This window comes from Ailuropoda melanoleuca, chromosome 6 (genome assembly GCF_002007445.2).
Source record: "Ailuropoda melanoleuca isolate Jingjing chromosome 6, ASM200744v2, whole genome shotgun sequence".
In the NCBI taxonomy this organism is placed as follows: Eukaryota; Metazoa; Chordata; class Mammalia; order Carnivora; family Ursidae; genus Ailuropoda; species Ailuropoda melanoleuca.
In genome coordinates, this window is record NC_048223.1 from 89,902,268 (window position 1) to 89,923,856 (window position 21,589).

General features: G+C 39.4%; 1 protein-coding gene across 3 annotated transcripts in view; it reads right to left on the bottom strand.

Annotated features, from left to right (window-relative positions):
- ERCC6 (ERCC excision repair 6, chromatin remodeling factor) overlaps positions 1-21,589 on the bottom strand; it is a 72,807-nt gene that overhangs the window by 24,191 nt on the left and 27,027 nt on the right. For all 3 annotated transcript variants that reach the window (XM_002927115.4, XM_019807866.2, XM_019807868.2), the window contains 3 exons: positions 20,902-21,027; positions 15,922-16,080; positions 8,930-9,065 (listed from right to left, as the gene is read on the bottom strand). In XM_002927115.4, the coding sequence (XP_002927161.1) occupies positions 8,930-9,065; positions 15,922-16,080; positions 20,902-21,027 (421 nt within the window). The remainder of the gene's footprint in view (positions 1-8,929; positions 9,066-15,921; positions 16,081-20,901; positions 21,028-21,589) is intronic.

Here is a 21,589-nt window from a genome sequence, read left to right on the forward strand (position 1 = left end):
CCCTTTCCAAGGGCAGAAGAAAGTGTGCCTAAAACACACAGCACTCAGCAGAAGGCAGACGGCGGAGCTCCCTGACCCAGAATGCTCATCACAGACAGAGCACTCCCAGCAACTCCCTGAAAAAGGACGAAGGTCCTATTACAAACCCCTGGTTTACAGAGGAGGAAACTGTAATAATATACCAGGTCACATAGCTGGTAAGTAGTGGAGTCATGATTTGAACGTAGACAGGCAGCCAACTCCAAAGCTAGTATTAACTAAATACTAGGCAATGCTGCCTCATACTTAACTGTAAAAGAAAAAAAAATTTAAGGAAAAATTACATGTAGCATGTATGCCAGTTCTTTAAAAAATTACAGGTATCCTCTGCTTTTCCAAAGTTCAGTTAGCTTCTTCACTTTCACAAAATCCCTACATCAGTACCTGTTTTTGTCAACCAAAAGAAAGCCAAAGAGGATTTTCACTTTTATGGAAAAAGGGTGAAAAGCAAAAACAGCGTTCAGTCTTTGTCACTCAGGGAACCACTATAGAGGCAGCGCACACAGCGAGCACAAGAGTGGCTCCACCAAACCCCTTCCCCGGGAACTACAGTCGGCATCTGGGCAGCAAGCGCCGTAGCTTTGAACTGATCTATAAGCATCTATGCATTATCTCAATTTATTTTGTGCATGTTAGCAAGATGTATCCTAAGGTATCAGAAAAGCCTAAGAGAGGTTATTGTTTGGGTCTGGTAACGCTCAAGATCTTCTTCATATAAAGTGATGGTAAGTGCTTCTTCACTTCAAGCCATTTCAGCGTATGAAAGGTTCTACAGGAATGCTCTACTTTCTGGATAGCAGGGAAATCTGTATTAGAACAGTAAGTAAATATTAAAACATTGTTTTAAATATTAATGAAACTGTCACGAATAAATCTAAAATATAAAAAGGGATATATTTTTAAGTGTCACTATAATTCTTGTTTAGTTTAACAAAACCTAGACTAAGAACTGGAAAAATAAAAGGGGCAGAGGTGGCAGACACTGTCTGCTTTTTAACTGTGAAAAAAAACAGGCTGGATTACATTTGTAAAAAACAAGCCCATCTACTGATCCATAGCTGTTACATAAATACAAGAAAAGAAATAGACTGTAGAATTATCAAACAACTCTAGGGGAAAAAAGTAATAGAAAATAGAAAAAAAAATCAGGAAAACAGAAAATACGATCGCTGGTTTCAGACTAAATGTACCAGGAGTCACAACAGTGACTTATTAGCAGCAAGACTTTTCCAGTGTGTACACACGGCCAAACCCTTAGACCCACATGAGACTGGCACTGAAAGCTGAAAATAAGGGAATTACCCAAGAAATGCAAACAGAAACAGGGCAGGACTAGAAATACAAATAGCAGACAAAAGAAACTAACAGGAAAAAAAAGAGGGATACTTGATATTTTAAACGAGACAGTGCACACAGGACGAGCCACGCACCTTCACCTACCAGCAAGTCCTGCAGCAAACCGGGGCGCAAAGCCCCCAGAGCTGCACTGATGAAGCAGGACAGCACAGCCTGCAGGGGACCCGACAGACCCGAAGAGAGAAAGTAAGATTAAAGAAAACAAGAGGTCAAATATTAAAGCACAAATGATCTGAGCACCAGCATCCATGAGCTCCTTCTAATAGCTATCAGCAGAGTTTCTGACCACACAAAGAATACTCATTCTTTACACGCCACTGAGGCTAAAGCCAAGCTGAGCAGTCAGTCAACGCAATCTGCTAAAAAGGGAAAATGAGAGAATAAGATAAAAACAAAACTTAGTGGACCATTAAAAAACAAAACTGGAAGAACTGAAAAAGCATAAACAAAACAGCTCATTGAAAAAAACAAACAGACAAAGCTCTGTCAGGTCAGCCCATGGAGCAGAGTCGGACGCACAGCGTGAGAGTGTCAAAAGAGCACAACCCAGATGTAGACACTTGTACACAAATGAGTCTTCTCACCACTACCACTACCGAGCTCATGCCAAAACCCTGAACACTTTGACAGAGGACAACTGTTAAAAAAAGTGAAGTACCAAAATGGACCCAAGAAAAATGAGACAAATCGATCAGACCAATTACGGAAGAACTTGAAAGAGATGGTATGCTCTTCACACCAAAAGTCAACCACACCCAAAGGGTCTCACAAGCAAAGTAGGAATCCACCCTGTTGTTCAACTATTCCAAAATGCAGAAAAAGACAGGACGCGTTTTAATTCATTACTACAAGGCTAGCAAAAATTTGTTTTCAAAACTGACAGACACAACACACTTACACATATACTCCCTACTAGAGATTCACTACTTAAAAATAAAATCTAGCCGTATATTAACCTAATAAGACTCATCACAGGAATATAAGAAGAGCGAAATATCAGGAAACCTAATGCAATAATTCATGTAATCACAATTATACAAATTTTATAAAACTCAACATCTTCAAAAATGATTTTAGTATTATGTGAATGAACTAGGATTGGAATATTTTTTAACTTAACAGAGTATAAAATGGTGCAGTAAGAGCCCAAAAATTTTGAAAGAGAAAAACGAGGGAGAGATGACTCTCATCTCATAACACACTCAAAACTCCTGAGTTTATAAAACTGCTTTAGAGAACAAGGATGATACCTGGATACACATTAAAGGTTCAACAGGGAGAGCTATATTACCGTGACTACTACTTTGCCATCCTCCTAGTCACGGTTTTCAATGCCTGCACAGTCCTACATTGAAGACCACACCTGATTCACCATTTCCCAACTCCGTACCTTCGGTGAATGCACAGGAAAAACCTCAGCATTCACAGCCTTACAAACACACAGACAGGTTTCTCCCGGGACTCGCCTCCCTCCCCTTCGCCCTGACTGCACTGCTAATCCACCACCGGCCACCACAGCGACCAGCGCCCATGAAGGAAAGCGGGCTGTCCAAAGATGCGCTGCTCCAGCTCAAACGCCTCTCCCTCCAGCCCTGTGACTTTCAGAAGCCGGAGCTGATGCTAATAGCTGCTCTGCATCTAAACCTTCTACTGAGACTATGGACAGGCCACTGCTACAACCCTACCCCCGTGTCCCCCGCCAGGAGAGCAGTGGCTGCTAAAAGTCATGAAGCAGCTAGGCCTCAAGAAGGCAGCACACAAACAGAGAATGTCCCTCCCAACTCTCCTCCAGGCCTGGAGCTCTGTGGACGCACAGAGACAAGAGGGGGATGAAAACAACTACAAATGTTTGGGGCTTCAAAACCAATAGATGTCAAATTACCACCCACGTTTATAAAATGTCCCCTGGGTCGCAGCCAAGCCCTGCAAATGTGGGTCCACTTGCTCAGGACCCTCCAACTCTTATAACTGCTGGATGCAAAGACTCACCATGGCAATTCCCTTAATCCCCCCCCAGGGAATGCCACCTCAAGTTGGATTCTGGATGTCACTTCACCGCAGCTGAACAAATGAGATGCCAAGCCTCTCAAATACACACCACTGGCACCATGTTCAGCTTCTTTTGCATGTTTAATGAGGACTGAAGTTTATTTGGAAAATTCCATAATGTTAAGCCATAGAAATAAACAATTTCTAACATATTCAGAAAGATGTATGATGATGAGTAAGAATTAAAAAGACACTTTTGTAAGAAGCATAAAAAATTTTTTTTTTTAATGCCCCTATTGAAAATGTAACTTCCACTTAACAGTCACTGGATAAAAACACCATCTAAGACTATTTGTTTTCACCTGATTCAATCTCAGAATTCTATAACGGCCTAGTCTGGAGTTTCAATAATGGCGAATTGTTGAATATTATGGACGTCTCTATCCAAACACTTAAGACAAATCATCTCGGGCGGTTTCAAATTAAAAGCTTGTAAAATATGTAACCTCTCCTACTTTTTGCAATTAATAGGGTACATCTGCAATTAGCCTGACTTACTGAATGCAGTGCTGTTGTCATTAAAAGATGTCTGTGAAAGTGCTGCTGTTATTATGGAGGCTCAGGAGACCAATCCCTCCTAGAGGGCAAACAGTGGACTGGTAGAAAACAACAGCCATAAATCACACTGTCAGGCAGCAGGGAGAGCGGAGTGGAGCATAGGCACATGAAGGCCATTCACGGTAAACACAGCACGGCAGCTTCCCAGGCAGGATTTACTGCACCTGTAATTAATTAAAATTTCCTTCAAGCTAAACCTTTAATAAACAAGGATTTGTGCTGACAATGAAGAAAAAAAGGGCTCCAGCAACATAATTTTACAATACACCTCACAGAACAAGCATAGCATCTATCATTTCTTGTATCAGGTGTATACACCGTCTCTGAAGTTAATAGGAATTACATCACTTTGTTATAATTTGTGTACCTGGAATGGGTCTGAAATATTTAGGATACTTGAGGGAACACGTGGCCCTTTTCTACGTTTATTTGTTATGTTTTTGCCTGACTCCCTTCCAGCTCTTTAAAAAGTCAAGTCCTTTGACTCTAGTGTTCCAGAAAACGGGCCTTTTTAAAGAACACGTGATGGCAGTTTCATCAAACAGCCATGTTTTACCGTGGTTTGTTCTTTAATCACAACTTGTGTTCCGCAAAAAAAATTTTAACACGCTATTTCATTGTTTCCTTTTGGGGCCGAATGCATCTGGATGTGAGAAAAAAAGGTCTAGACATGAATGCCCACGAACACGTGTGATAAAGCAAGTGTTAACCTTCAATCTAGCCAAGTATTTATATTGAATCAGTCAGAAACAGCAGCGCATCTTTTCTTTTGACTACCAAGAAGAATGGGTCGACAACATTCTTTGTTTCTAACAGTAAGAATTACCTGAGTAAATGTCACACACCAAGGACAACACTAAGCTTCTCGTGCATATCTATTACCTCAACTCTTCATAAAATTACCAAAAAATACTCACTGTTTTGGAGATCAAACTAGGCTCACAGAAGCTAAGTGACTTGCCCAAGTTCAGAAAGCTATAAAATGGCAAATCCAAGATTCAAACCCTGGTCTGGTAATGACAAAAGCTACACTTTGGAACCTTTATGCTATTTTTGCATTTCCTACCCTTATGCCTCTACGTGCCACGAGTTTGTCAAAATGAGATAAAACTCTTTGATTTATCAAAAATATTCCACAGAATTACCGTATCTGTAGGATATAGCAGGAAAAGGTGGAAGAGACAAAGTGACAACTGTTTCAGAATATAAGCAAGAAATTTCTCATTAAACATCTTCCAACAAATTGAAAAAAGGGTCCTTAACAATTAAATAAACTTCATAACACAGTGCTAAAGATGCCACCACCCACTGTGAGTTACGGCATAAGTACATTTTCTCTCCCCAAGAAAATGGCTAGCTTTTCAAGGTCAGTTAAAAACATCATATCCATTTTTTGGAGCCCTAACAGCGTCAACTACCTGCAATGTCATGTTTATAGTTACTCAACAAACGTCTGTTAATCAACTCATGTATCAAGTTTCTCTATGTTAGAAAAAAAGGGATCACAGGGGCGCCTGGGTGGCACAGCGGTTAAGCGTCTGCCTTTGGCTCAGGGCGTGATCCCGGCGTTATGGGATCGAGCCCCACATCAGGCTCTTCTGCTATGAGCCTGCTTCTTCCTCTCCCACTCCCCCTGCTTGTGTTCCCTCTCTCGCTGGCTGTCTCTCTCTCTCTGTCGAATAAATAAATAAAAAAAGAAAGAAAGAAAAAAGGGATCACAAAACATAATGAGAAAAGGAAATCTTAGATTCCTATGAAATGAGATTTCAATTGACCATTAAAAGAAGATCTAGAAGACTGAAAATGTCTTTATCTGATTTGATTGTTTGGTTGAAAACACTAGCCACATATTTTTCTGCATGGTTGCTGGGTTTACATTTGGTAATTCTAAATTACACTGTCAGTCAAAGAGAGTGTTAACAAAGATAATACAGGGTCACATGGTGAGAGAGGTGGGAAGCTAAAAGGCAACGTAAGGAAGAAGAATGATGGATGCATTCCATTCAGAAATTGATCTGATGTCTGTGCTCTAAATGAAATTTTTAATTTTTAATTTTCAAAATTTTATGTCATATCTGCTACAACAAATCATTAGGAAAATAAAGACAATCTACTTGAGTGATAAGCAGAACAATTCTTGAATTAGTACTTTTAAATTTTCCAAAGAGAAATTCTCTTCTCTTTCATATTTTCTCCAGCACAGAATGTCCCTATCTCAGAGTGCCATTATCTGGACAGGCCCGTGGGCACAGAAAGCTCCCCCATGTAGAAAAAGAATCTTAGCTGATAAGAATAGAAAGGAAGTCAGGCATTAGATGCCGGGTTAGAGGTCAGACCAACACTGACAGAATATTTGAAATATGATTAAAAAACATATTTAACTGCAATCTAACACATTATCTGCAAGCCAACAGGTGTGCATGGGGTGGTGACAAAGATCTTCATGAACAAATATAAAAAGGAAGGAGCAAAGGTTATTAAATGTCACTTGGGTGTTTGAATCTAGCAGCTGGATTTCTTTTCTTTTCTTTTTTTTAAGAAAAATTCATTTTCTTAATATACATTTTACAGAGATAGAGACAGCCAGTGAGAGAGGGAACACAAGCAGGGGGAGTGGGAGAGGAAGAAGCAGCCTCCCAGCAGAGGAGCCTGATGTAGGGCTCGATCCCGGGACTCTGGGATCACGCCCTGAGCCGAAGGCAGAAGCTTAACGACTGAGCCACCCAGGTGCCCCCTAGCAGCTGGATTTCCGATCTTGGAAGTGTTACTAACAAGGTCTGCGCAAAGGATTTAAAGTATATTCAATGAGTCTTCATCACAAATAATAAACTGATATTAACAATAATAAATAATAAACTCTGTTTCTAAGTCAAGAGTATGGTCTGTAAGATGCAAAAGAACACCTTTTTGGTCTTTTGTATAACAACCTACATCTTTAGAGATCTGGGATACTTTATAATGGAAAAGAAACAACAGAGTTAATTAAGAGTCAGAGGAAAAACATACGTCTACCGCTTTTCCTCAAAAGTTAAATAAGAGGGCACCTGAGTGGCGCAGGCACTTAAGCATCTGCCTTTGGCTCCAGTCACGATTCAAGGGTCCTGGGATCAGCCCCGCATCAGGCTCCTTGCTAAGCGGGGAGCCTGCTTCTCCTTCTCCTCCCCACTTGTGCTCTCTCACTATCTCTGTCACTACCTGTCTCTCTCTCTAATAAGTAAATAAAATCTTTTAAAAAAAAATAAGAAACTTCAAGTTAAGGTCCTTAGCAAACTGTAAAGCACCAAAAAAATTTATGAACAATCACATGCATGCATGTGTTTGTGTGTGCAAAACCACTTCAGAAGATGGAATCACTGCAAAGTGAAATATCTACTCTCTCAAGTTCTGCCTGCCAAACACGGAAGCAAGGCACCAACACAGACATTTCATTTATATGAAGATAGTTCTTCAGGTTATAATAAAAGAGGAAATCCAGGTAAGCTATGATAAAGGTGAAAGTGAATATATGCCCTTCAGTAGCCTAAAAGAAAATAAAAGGATAAAGAGGAACATATGGAAAACGTGCCTTTTAAAGAGAAACATCAAGTAATGAATCCTGCTGGATTTTGCAATACAGAACATTACGAAATGTCAACAGACGATGGAAGTAAAAAAGATATCAAAAATGTTTTACAAGGGTGACAAAAAGATAGTTACAACAATTCAGTCTGACTAGAAAAACAAGCCAAATGGTTATTTTCATGCTGTTAAAAATCACTGTTTTGTTTTGATCACAGCATTAACCCTACTTCATTAATTATTTTCACTCAGTTTGTTTTCCATTTACCATTTAAAATTCAGGGCAAAGTCAGTTGGTTTTAACAGCAGCTAGTATAAGCAAGATTCTATTTCATCAAACTTGAGCTACCAGATTATAGATATTCCTGATTCACTTCTATCAAAAGTTCCATGTACTCATGATCGTGAACAAAATGGGAGTTTGGAGGAAAGGGGTACTGAGCGAAACTGCAGAAACCATGGAGTTCAGGGGCTCGCGTGTGTCGAACTCAGTGAGGCAAACATGCAGCAGCTCTTTTAGGCGCGCTGCGTGGGGGCACAGGAGAGCTCACTCAAGAGCTCCAAAGACTTGGGTAAGAAAGAACTCATAACAAACTGCCACTTCATGTCAATAAAGTAACCTGTAAACCCACGGTGAAGAAATGTAATTATCAACTATTCAGCAAACGCTTAAGGGCACTTTACACAGCTTACAGTCTGGACGGTCAGAGCTGAGAATTAAAAAAGCATAATACAACCTCTCTATGCTACCCATTTGAGCACAAACCAACCTCCTTTTTAATCAAGTAACTAAAACTACAAATAAGTGAAGAAATCCAACTTTCAAAACACAATGGTTATGCTTACATGATGACCAGGGATTCAGGGAACACAAAGCAATTTAACTAAAAAACAACAATAGGAAAAGCAACAAATCAGGAAATTCCCAAAATGGCAGGTTGTCCTTTTGTTCATTAAAAATGTTGAAAAGCATGTTAGATGCATTTAACGATGAGGAGTTACATTACACTTTCCTAAAACTGTGGACAGCTGCTAATGGCCCAAATCCGACTAGTTAACTGTTCTGTAAGCCCCCAGTGTATGGCCCCACTCACGCTAGCAGGCTTGTGGTGCCCTGTCTGTGCCCAGTTGTGTTTTGCTGGACAACAAACACGTCTCAAGGCCACTATGAACTGTGAGAATGATAACGTCTAAATTCACAATTACTGTGAAAATAACAGAGCTCTAAATTAAATCAGTAAGTTAATGCACAAAAGAAACACAGGAACATACATTTAAGAAATACAGGGATCAAAGGTGAAACAAATAGGTAAAATGGAGAAGTTCAAAACCAAGCAAACCAACAGGTACTGAAGTGCTGTAGTGTTACCTTTTTTTGAGTATAGGAGCCGGTTTCATGTAGAATTGCCACTCTGAACGGAGGCCACCACGTGTGAAATTCCTTCACCCACTGATGCATCACTGTCGTTGGACAGACAATTATAGTCGGACCCAACCCCTTGAACCTGCATCCAAAACGTCCAAGAAGAAAACACAACAGTGAATGACAGCATATGGATGATTAACCGCCAAAAAACAAAAAAGGAAACAAATAGGTTAACAGTTTGAAAAAGAAAAGCCTAGCTATGGAAATTTATTGATATTTTCTCTAAAGAAAAAGCTGTTGAAGTTAACACCCAGTAAGTGAAATCTACTGTAAAGTAAAAGAAAATGAAACAAAAATTACATAACAAAAATACTTTCCTTTCCTCTTCTATTCCAGGTGAGGGAAGGTGTTATGTATCTCTTCAGACATAGAGAATCGTAGGAGTTTTCACCCACAGGATCTCAATCAACCTCCCAGCCGTGGGGAAGTAAGCAGGACAGAAATGCTGCAGTGCTCAGGGGCTCCGAAGGTTGACATCCCCAAGGCGACGTGGTTACCAGCAGACGCAGCAATGCCTACGGTCAGTCTCCTGACCGCCGCGGCCTGCTTTCATGACACTGTGCTGCGCATTTCTCCGTGGGGGGGGGGCATCACAGTGACCGCTTCCCCTGGAAGCCCACACCAAGCGTGCAGCTGCACTGTTCTTGGGGAAAGCAGCAGAGCACGACACAGCAAGAGTCTTAGCAGTCACCCACTGACCCCGCAGTCCCAAACACACACTCATGTACTGGGATATCCACTGTAGCACTATCTACACCGTGGAAAAAGTGGGCGCCACCTAAACGTCCATAAAGACAAGTGTTGAACAAACCATTCCACTTCCTTTAATTCAGCACAAGCTGGTCATTAGGAGCGTTGCCTGGGTCTACCCAGCTCTGCACACATTAACTGCATGATCTTGGGCACATTACTTCACCTCTCCGAACCTCAGTTTCACATCTTAAATGGGAATAATAACAGTACTGATCACATAGGGTTAAATGAAGATTAAGTCAGTTAATACCTGTAAAGTGTTCAGAACAGTGTCATATAGCAAATATTATAAGGGCTTGTTAATAAATAAGATCGAATATCACAGAACCATTAAAATCACTTTTGAAGATTATTTAAAAACCTGGAAAAATGCTCATAAGAAGTCTTTTATAAAACAAAACTATTTATGGAATCACTCCAACTCACTTTCACATAGAGAGCTGGCAGATTGGTTGTGATGGACACTATCTCAACATTCATCTCTCCCTCTCCTTCCCAATAGAACCACGATTCTGTGCGGGTGTTCCCTCTTTCTTCCCACACTTGTACTTGATGGGGATCTGACCACTGCCTGGCTGTGGGAGAAGCAGAAAACCGGGTTCATCCACAGCTGTCAGCACACAGTACCCGGCCCCCTTCCCGGCGCCATTCACTCTTCGACTCGGCCTGGTAAGACTGGTTCACTCAGAGTAAGGAAGGAAGGACTTCCATTCCAGGCTGGCGGAGACTTTTCTCTCTCGGTCTCTCCGAGCGCATGTGAACAAGGAAACACAGCCCAGTGGCTGCTGGGCAGCTGGGCTACAGTGCAAGGAGATCTGATGACTACAAGGAGAACTGACCTTAGGAGAAAACTGAAGTCCCTGGGACCCTGCTGACATCACTGAGCTGCGGATCATGCTGTGTCTACTGCCCACCTCCTCTGTAGGTTCCTAGGGGTATCACACACGCTGTGAACATCTGACTCAACGTAAGGTTTTGCCTACTTGTAACCAAAATATCCTGACACATTGCACACCACAGGTAACTGACTGAATGTGCACCATCCTGCCCTCCTTCCCCCCATCACACTGGAACAAGTGTCCCTCTTCATGTCTGACCAATCCCTTTGCCTGTGCCTAGAAATCCATACTCCCATTACTGTGGCCACACTTCATCCTCAGTCCTGCTGGGAGCTGGGCGCCAGTTGGTACATAAGATGAAAATCAAGCAAAAGTCAGACTAACTATGGGAATCTCTTCAGCACTAGACTCACGCTCAGCTCATGCTACAGGAGACAACTGGGAGCCAAGACTGACTGAGGACGCTGAGGTCACGTGGCCTACCTTTCACTCATTCTGAGGCAGAATCACTGCCACTCTCCCCCTCCCCCACCTTTTTCTGCCCAACAAGGATGCTGACTATCTGAAGCTAAATGCACACTACGTATACTTTCCCCGTGCTACCTCATTAATTCCCATAGCTGCAATTACTCCCTCCACACGGGTGACACCAAATCTAGGTCCCCAGCCCAGATCTCTTTCCTGAACTCCAAAGTACCATATGCTTGGATGTCTAATTGCTGGCTCTCCAGTTAAATGTCCCCACAGCACCACACACCACATCCTCCCCCACCTTGCCCTCCTCCCATGTTTCCAAACCCAATGGAAAGAACTGTCACCCACTATCCAGGTGCCCAAATTCAAAATCCATGTTTCATCACTGATCCGTCCCTCTTGTTCTCTACCTATTCAACGTACACGGAGTTCGTGTCATGTCTACCTCCAAGAAAGGCACCCTGTCTCTCCTTCTACACTGTTGATACTCCAGGTGTGGCCACTATCACCTCTTACCTAGGTTACTACACTCTTTAGCACAGACATTTCAAAAAAGCAAAATCTGAATGTCTCATCCCTTTGCTTGAAAGGCTTTAGTGTTTGCCTACTGCTCTTGAATAATCTACACACCTTAAGCTGGCCTATGAGACCACAAGGACTGACCTCTGCTCACCTCTTCACCCCCACCTCTCTCACGGCTCCCACCCCAACATCTGCCTCTGTGGTTCAGCACACCACCTGCCAGCACTGTCTTCAGTTCCTACAAAGCACATATTCCTCTGATCTCTCGAGATTCCCCTTATCCTAGCTGCCATCTACTTGTGTTTTAGCCCTGAGGTTCTTTTACAGAGTCTTCCTTTTTCTCTCTGGATGGGTTAAGAATTCTTCCTTGTTATATCCACACTAGTTAGGACCCCATACTAACCCTACCATAACAGGTATCACTCGTATTTTTAATTGTGTGTTAGATCCTTCCTAAGCCCCTTGAGGGTAGGAATGGCCTCTTCTTCAAATGCCTAGACCACAGGATGCTGGATTTATTCAATGAAAACATTTTCTTAAAGGTTGCAGAAAATACATTGAAATGTTAAAAGAGATTATTTCTGAGTTAGGGAATCATGGGTAATTTTTATTTTTTTGCTACAGCTCAGTAAATAATTTCTGAGCTTAATTTTTTTGTAAGTTACTCAGAGTAAATCACACAGTGCTCGAAATGTTAAAAATAATCTTCTGCACAGCTCAAAAATACCTGCAGTTCTATTACAGAAACAAGCTGAAACTGAAATGAGGCTCACCGTTATATTCCAATGTGACAAAATGCCTCCATCCACTTCTAAATCCTCTCACCCTTCACAGCTACAGCTACTGCTCCCTGCCCCTCTGCTCCATATTAAGGGCTCAAGAAGTAGAGGCTACAACAGACTTTGCACTTCCCAAAGAACACCCAAGCCGGGCTCTGCTCCTCACTAAGGGCAGGTCCCATGCAGGCACCCCCTCAAGCTCCCTGGGGATGGCATGACTCTGTTCTGGCCCCCTTCATGACAATATTTCCTTCTAAACGGATTAAATGCACCAGCTTCTTTATATCCTCCATGGGGAACATGAGTTATTATCAATATGCACTTAGCAGGGATTAGGAAACAACCAATCAAAACCTGTTTAAAATATTTACAAACAAAGTCACTTTCAAATAAGCATAAATACATACACATGCTTTATTCAGCTACATGCATTTTTTTCTTTTTATCACATGCTTTCTGCAAACGGCTACACTGATGACTCACGGTGTCATTTAGGACCAATATTTTATTCTAGCTGAACACACATCTGGCATTATGATGCCCTTTCATTTCTGCCATTCTCCCTCTATTAGAAGACTATGGAGGTTTTCACACTGAGTGGAAATCTAGGAGCAGACCTAGATTGTTCCTGAACCACAGGAGGGGCAATCAAATCCATTAACTGTCACATCAACTGAACCACCCTTTTCCAACCCTCAAAACCAGTGAGATGAGCATAAGAAATGGCTAAATGTACTAGAGTGATTAGCATCAATTACCAAACTAGCTAAAATTCCTTTCATCTTTGATTAGCATTGATTACCTAATGAGTTTAGGAGAAGCCAATAGCTCCAATGGTCAAATAGTTCAACCTACAGGATGGAAACCCTGCTATCCACAGGCTAGAACTTACCAGGAATTACAAAGTAAAATATTTACCTTTGAAAGTTCATTAACTTTTTCAGGCCATTTTATTTGTAACCAGGAATTTACTAAATGATATCCAAGACCTTAAAGTATTAACTGAAGTTTGAAAGGTAAATAATTTATTTCCTCATCATGAAATTCAGGGGACCTATCGTTATAATATGAACGGCCAAGGGAAAAGAAGGTAGTATACACATGATGAACTGGGAGCACAAAAACCAGTACAGATTTTTACAACTGCACATAATAAGCTTCTCCCTCTTTTAAAAACAAACACACATGCAAAACACATTAAAAAACAAAACCAAAAAAAACCTTCTTTACCATGAAGCTTCTTCTTGGTATCCCAGAGACTTACAACTTTCAATGACCATGGGCCATAAAACTGCAACACGAAGACCATCTCAAGTTAGGGCCCCCAAATCTACACAGTTCACAGGGGTTCAGAGAAAATGTAAATAGCCAAAATGAACCATGTCAGCTCACTGAGAACTTCATCTGACCATTCATCTATTTTTCTTTAGGACATAAACACAGAGAAGAACTCCAAGTTCATCGAGTTGCAGAGGTGGACAGGTTATAAAATTGTAAGAAAACTGTGATACAATTTGCTCTGGCACATGGAAGTCGAGGGGACCACGCTCCCCAGCACACCTCTATTCATAAAGAGCCTGGCTGTTTGGATGATACATAACTGCATTCTGGGAAGCCACTTCTACCAATACTATTTTAATAAAGACAATCTGGGCTATCATCCAACAAGCCACACTATTTCATTATGGAAAAGAGGATATGAGCATTGATAGTTAATTGATTACAGCTGCTGCTCATTATTAGCCCTGCCTTCACTCCTAGTAGGATTGCCACCACTCTGGAGAGCACGTTTTAATTTTTAGATCAAAACTACACTGCAGGGATGACTTGAGTTTTCGTAGGCCCAGAGTATTAGACTCCACACAAGTTTCATGATAATAGGAAGGGAAGGGAAGATAAGAGATGGGAAATAAGAAAATCCCAGAAATCATTTAAGGAAAGAAAGACTGTCCTAGAAACCATCTGGGGCAGCCTGGGGCATTCCAGTTATCCAAAAAGAAAAAAACAAACAAAACCGTCCAGGTAGAGATGCAGAGCCACGCCAATCAAAGAGCTTATTTAGAACAGAGAAAAGCACTTTCTAAAACACCAAACTAATGACACTCATAGATAAGAAAACACTAAATGCTCATTTTCAACTCTGACTTTTCCCTTGGGCTGGAATGTTTTCATGGTTCCAAGCAAAATATGTAATAGAATTCTAATATTTGAAGGAAAACCTCTGCTTCAGTACAACTTCCCTGTAATAACAAAATACTCAGTATTTTAAAATCTCCACGTTTTTTCCCTTTCCTACATCATACAAAATATTCCTAAAACGAATACTTCTCATGAGAAGTGTGATCTGTTAAATTAATGGGAAAGGAATAAAAACAAAGCACTACTAAAGATTAAAAAAAAGTTCTTTACTCAATAGTTTACGGTTTGCATTTGGCTCCATACTAAACGTTTCTTTGGGGCCAAACCCGAGCACAGGACAGTCACTCTCTGCAGTTGCTGACTTCAGGCACATTGGCACTGTGTTGAAGGTGCCTCTAAACCCTGAATTATTCAGTGAGTGTCTGAGGTTGCTACAACATAACCGTCTAGTAAATATCTTGCTGTTACTCATTAGATAAACCTACTGGAATGCAAGGAGCTCTCAGATTATCTGGGTTAGAGATTAACTATCCTACATAATTCACTTCGTATTATTTTTACCAATACTGATTTACATAAAGCCAATTTACAGCTTTAGTATGGAAATAAATGCTCACTGTATTTCAAGAGAAAATATTTCAGTCCCAACATACTGAACTAACACAATTTAAATGTTGATTCTTTCTGAATACCACAGCTTTAATAGTTCATTTAAGTTCCTGAAGAGAATAAAGATCACAATCTAAACATAATTTTCCATCATTTTAGGCAATCATTTAGGCTTTGCCTTTAGAGTCGATATAAAATTCTTGAAGATTGGGAGAGGGAGAAGAAAGCATAGTGAGCAGGCAATTTCATGTAAAAAAAAAAAAAAAACAAACCAACTACTATTACTATCTATAAATGCTATCGCACATACTGATTATAAAAGAAATTCGGGAGAATGGCTTCTCCAAAGCTCCAACTTTCCCCATGAATAGACTTTGTACTTACTGTAATGCTCACCTGGTCTCCTGCCAGAACAAATATTTTAATGTAAAATTTAATAAATGGGACTAAAGGTATTATACCCAATTTAAAATTCCATATTGTGTAAACTATCGATATTAACATAATTGAGTTTGTAAACAATCCATTTGTAGAAGCTAACCTTAGACACTGTATTGACCCAAAATATCTAGTGGGGCTCATCTGCAAAATGAAGCATCAATGCCTGGAATTCATTAAAAGTGTTACATGTTTAATTTCTCCTGCCCTACAGCTCCATTGTCTCGTAAAAATTTTCCTTTGATGTCCCCCACTAAAAGAATTAAAGGAATATTGTAATTGAAATGTCATCAATAATTCACAAGACCCTCCTCCACAGCAATACATCTGATGAAATATTAATTGAGCTCCACAGACTGACAGTCTGCAGAGGAGCACTTGCCTGTAATTTGAACCACGAGTCCTGATCTTGCTGTAGCTCAGACCTGCCAAGAAGGCAATTATCTGGATGGTCTTGCCCAATCCCATTTCGTCTCCCAGAATGCCTCCTGCCTGCTGGCAGTGCAATTCCCACAGCCACCTAACACCTGTCTGCTGGTACCTACAACAACAAACACCAACAAGAAAGAGAAAATGGCAAATGGTGGATAATACAGATCGTAACAGAAAGTACTCATGAATTAATCATTTGGCTAGGTTCTAGTACCGTCAGAGAAACATGCCGGATGTGTGTTTTACATGAGTATTATATTTATAAGGTCATACATTTTTGATTACCTAGGCAGAAAATCACAAATTTTTCTTTATAGAACATGTTAACACATTTCTAATTAAACTGATAGATGGGGTAATTAGGGACTATTTCATTTCTTTTTCAACATTAGAAATAGCTTGGTAAACAAGCATAAATTTATTATCTTTTATTCAATATCTTCCCAGAAAAAAATCTCAAATATTTTTAGTTATATAAAGTTCCAATGATTTTTCTATGAAAAAGAGGCATTAACATTTACTTTTTCTATCCCAACAGCATCAAAAAGCAAGAGACAGAACACTACAATTAACAGCACATACTTTTGAAAAGTCACTTGACAATTATATTATCTTTTATAGGGAAAATTGAATTGAATTTTAAGGCCATAAACAAGTCTGAATAAAAGGGATGCTCACAAAATTAGTACGACAGATGATTCTCTCATATTATTAGCAGATGAAAAAAAGGACACTTTAAAGACTCAACAATACAAAAAGTCTTTTTAATATTTTAAAGCAGAACTTGATTCAGAGGCTTTATCATAGATACAGAAAGATCAGAGCTATTAAAATTTTAAATAAGGAGTACAAGACAAAGAAAAATAATATGTTCCCCTATAAAAACAAAGTTGGTATTTTCTTTTCTCCATCAATGGCATATTTAATCTATAATCTAAAAATGAAGCTAAAAAAAGGGATAATGCAAGAAGCATTTTTGAGAGTGAAGAAAGACAACATCATAGAATGATATGAAAAATATATGCCAAGTTTAAAAACAAATCTAAGGCAAAAAATATTTAAAAGACCATGAAATCTAAAGTTTTTTTTTTCCAAAAAAAATACCAAGGCTGATGAGCTTCCCATCTTAAATACAGGCATTTTTGTTGTTGGTTTACTGGCCTGATATCTACTCCAATATGTGTGGTATGTCTACCTAAAATCTCACTGTGAACTCTAGTCCTTGTTGAACTAGTTTCATTTCATCTCTTAATCATATGTTATAATTAACTTCCCCCAGTAGTTTCCCGCAGAATCAATTACAAAAGTTTACCTCTAGCTGTTGCTATTACTATCTATCTAAAACTTCGAATGAGAATGTTGCTGCTTATTAAGTTTGCTATTATACACACTGAATATGCACCCTGAAGAAGAGGATTAAAAATCAAAACACAGTAAAGTCTAGTATGGATAAAAGATCATTAAATTGAAGAACAACAAGTTCTATTAACACATGGTACATAATCAGAGAATAATGGCTCCTAACTCCTTAAGCAGCCAATGCTGGGGAGGGAGGCAGAGGGCCACGTGCTTTGGATACAGCCTCACAACTACCCTGCATAAAGATGAGCAACCCATTTTATAGTTAGGATGTGAAAGCACACAGAGGTTACGTAACTTGCCAAAGGTCACACTGCTAGGAAAAAAACAAGCAAGCCAGAACTGAAATCCGGAACCTCTCCTTCCAAAGTGACTCCACTTAGGAGATAATCTTGACCAGCGTTCTCAATGGGGAGTTATTTTGCGCCCTAGGGGACATCTGGCAATCCCTGGAGTCATTTTTGGTCATTCAAACTGGTAAAGTACAATTGTTATCTAGTAGGTGGAAACCAGAGATGCTGTTCAACATCCTACAATGCACAGAAGAGTCCTTAACAACAAAAGAATTATTCTGTCCAGAATGTCAGTTGTGCTGAGGATGAGAACCCCTGATGTAGGCTAAAAGCTGACTGTGAACCACAACAATGAACCAATCTCAGCTGTGGATGAAGATATAGTGCAAAAAAACCTGATGTATGATCAGAAGCACTAAATACTAGTTAATCAACCTCCTTTTACCGAGGTGGAGAACAACTATGGGACCAGCTCCTCCAGGCAGAGTAAGGACCAAAATCTCCCAGTGATCATTCTAGTGTTTCACCACTACACCACACCACCTCTCCTAACACGGGTCCAACATCTCTTTTTGTTTGGGGCCAATCAACTTAAGGCGGGGGAAATCTAGAGGAGCACTCAAGAAACCATGAAAGGAATAAAGAATGGCAACCTGCACGGTATCCCAAAGGGAGTTTAGGAGGGCATTAAGACAGCTGCATCCTATGTGACCCAGGAGAGGCAATAATAGTGTGATTTCTCCTCATTTACAAATGTAATCTCCAAGGGCATACGATTTCGTGTTTATAAAATGATTAACACTAAAGAAATGGTTTAAGGAAAAATATCTACTAGGTGGCCCTGTAAGTCACACCACTACATGGAAATCCCCAACAACTGAGACATTGTACAAAGATGGCAGAGTGGCTCTTTCTTTCTACAAAGGCCCTCAGACCGCACCAGCACATTGGCTGGCGGGTGGGTGTCACTGGATGAGGAGGAGTTAGGGAGCCTGGGTTCTGGTTTCAGCAGTGCCACTAAGTGACTTAGGTTTTGTTGCTTTAATTTCCTAACAAACACTATAAACAATGACATACTTCAAATGAAAGCAGGTTACAGAATAGTTATCAGAACCTTTGAAAAGCATATAAAAAATTACTCCTTATAAAGATGTCTTACAAACTATTGTACGATAGTTAAAAAAAAAAAAGGACCATACTCTGCTGTCCCCGTGAGAATGAAGTATCACAAAATAACCACAAATAATTGGTATATATCTTGGCATTGTCACACTAACCCAAGATTCCATTTGCTAGTGTGGCTAAAAGTAAGGTCAAAAGATTGAAGTTTGTCATTTGATTGCTAAATTATACAGATGAATGCATTTGCTGGGCAAACTTTCAAAACAGAAATTTAAAAGTTAAACATGATCTTAGAGAAAATAGCGCTTAAATGGATAACTGTAGCTTCTGACTCCCTTGTGTACAACTATACCCTGTTAATTTAATTCCACAGAGTGCAATAAATACAGCAAAAATATATCTACAGCTGAAAATTAAACTTGGCCTGGCTAAAACATAATCATAAAAGAAAAATGAAAACTTATCAATCCTATTAATTTTTTTCATACAGCAGAAGAAAAGGAACAAGTTTAATAACAATTATTTTGAGAATATGTTTTTTAGAAATGAACACAAAACACTTTGCAGAAATGTGTAATTAAGACAAATTCAAACAAACAAACATGACATGTATTTACATTAACTACTATAGGGTTAATAGTCAATACACTGAAACCTATATACCCTTAGTAAGCAAAGTCTGGTTCTAGTAACTGTGAAATTCCGTTGGCAGAAATTCTCACGCTTATACAACAGTGCACATTCAACTTGACTCTTGAGGATATATACCAACTTACTACACATACAGAAGTATCCTTCTTCGTCAAATCAATTTAATTTATAATTTGGGTATTTCTTTTGCTAGTACAACACTGGTACTATCTGGACTGTTCCTTAATAAGCAATCACTTTAGAGAAGATAAAAAGAGTTGTCAATAAATGTTGTTTACATACCCTTCCACAGTTAATTTTCATTTGGGAGAAGCAATAAACAAATAGCCACCTCTCTGGGCTACAAAATGATGTGTCTGCAAAAATTATTAGAGCGGTTCAGATTTGAATTTCAACATAAGTCGGATTCTGCCAGTTATGGCAACCCAACCAACACACTTCACATTTTTAGGATTTAAGCTTTCCTGTATATTTAGTGAGGTAAAATAACTGTTCCCAACGCCTTTTGCCCACCCTCCCCTCATGGAGGTAAAAATTAAAACTATAATATAAGCCCTTTGAGAGGAAATATAAAAAGCATGTTATTTTTAAATAGACATCTTGCACAAGTTTAAGGCATGGCAGACAACTGAATCTAGAAGGAGATTAGGCATAATTGTCTCAAAGAAAGAAGCTTCTATCCTGCACCCAACTACCAAATGATGCTGCTGAACAGAAAGTAGCTATGTAATGGTTTAACTTCCTATATGCACTGAAGAAGCCTTCCTAAAGTATCTTGTTAAGTAAATCCCAGGAGTGATGAGACGGAAAATGCGCCTCCGTCTTTACACTCATCACGGGAGACTGGCCCAGGCCATGTAGGCTACAGCATCTATCACACAGCTCCCGGTTATCTGGAACACTCGGCCACTTCACGTATGAAACACGGTCAGTTTGAAATAGCAACTTAATGCTGAAGGTGTTTGCCTAGATCTTTTCTTTTGACATTAGAACATCTACATAAAATATTTAGATGCACATTTGGTCAGCTCAAAAGTATTATACCCTTAGGTACAATATAAAACACTCAAACTACTCTCAATAGTTTTTATTTCTACACATTAGTTAAAAAAAAAAACACCCCAATATTGATTTTAATATACAACTCTTCTTACTTAATTCATCTGACTTAAGAAATTAGAGGTTTGGTCCCTTAGAATTACTAAGAACAAAAAAATAATTCGACGTAGATGGCTTTTAAATGTGTTGCTTTTAGCTGGCTGAGACAGGTCCACATAGATTCACCAGCTTACAAACATGCCCCATGCGCACTTTAGTCCATTTATTATCATCTACTTTTAATGAGCAGCACGTGGCTAAAATTTCATTTGACGATATCTGTATTTGCAATAAATTGCTGCAAGTACCTTAAGGGCCCACAGGTAACTACTGTGTCATATCTAAAATATTAATTTGTACACAATGGCTTGATGACAGATATAAAGGAAAGAACACACGGCACATACTTAAAAAGCTTTTTGAACAGAAAACCCGGCATTTTAAAATCATCAAACTCCGCATCGCTCTCCTCAGAATTGTCTTCGAGCTTCAGACACTTCTCTTTGTCCTGCAGCCTCAGCTTATTCCATCTCCTGCCATGAAAAGAAAAATCATATTTTCATTATTTTGGTTACAAGACAGATTAAAACACAGTTCTAGATAATGCACAGGAAAAAGACGGAAATTAAAATGGTCTTTTAGCTTTCTGCCACCGTCATTACCCAAAACACTGATATTCAAAGAAAAAAATTCTCTTTTCCTTCCTTTTCAATTCAATTCTTATGTGAATTATTACAGCTACTTGAGAAATATTTCTGTAAGGTCCCATTTCATTATCAAAACTACTTGTGCCTCTTCTGGCATACCCTAAGGGGAAATTTCTCCTCTGCTTCCTAAGATATATGAACTTAATTCTAGAAAAGACTCAGTGAAAATTTCAATATAACTATTTCCAAAATGGCAATATAACAAAAAATAGATTTTATTTATCATTACAATTTCTGTGCTAAAGATATGACAGTCATAGCATAAAACAACACAGTATCTTGAACATAAAGCAAAGGTTAGGTCAAAATTGCTATATATCAGATTAACATATTATTTACTTAATGGAGGGCCATCAGCAATATCAAAGGACTGATAAGTAAACAACTT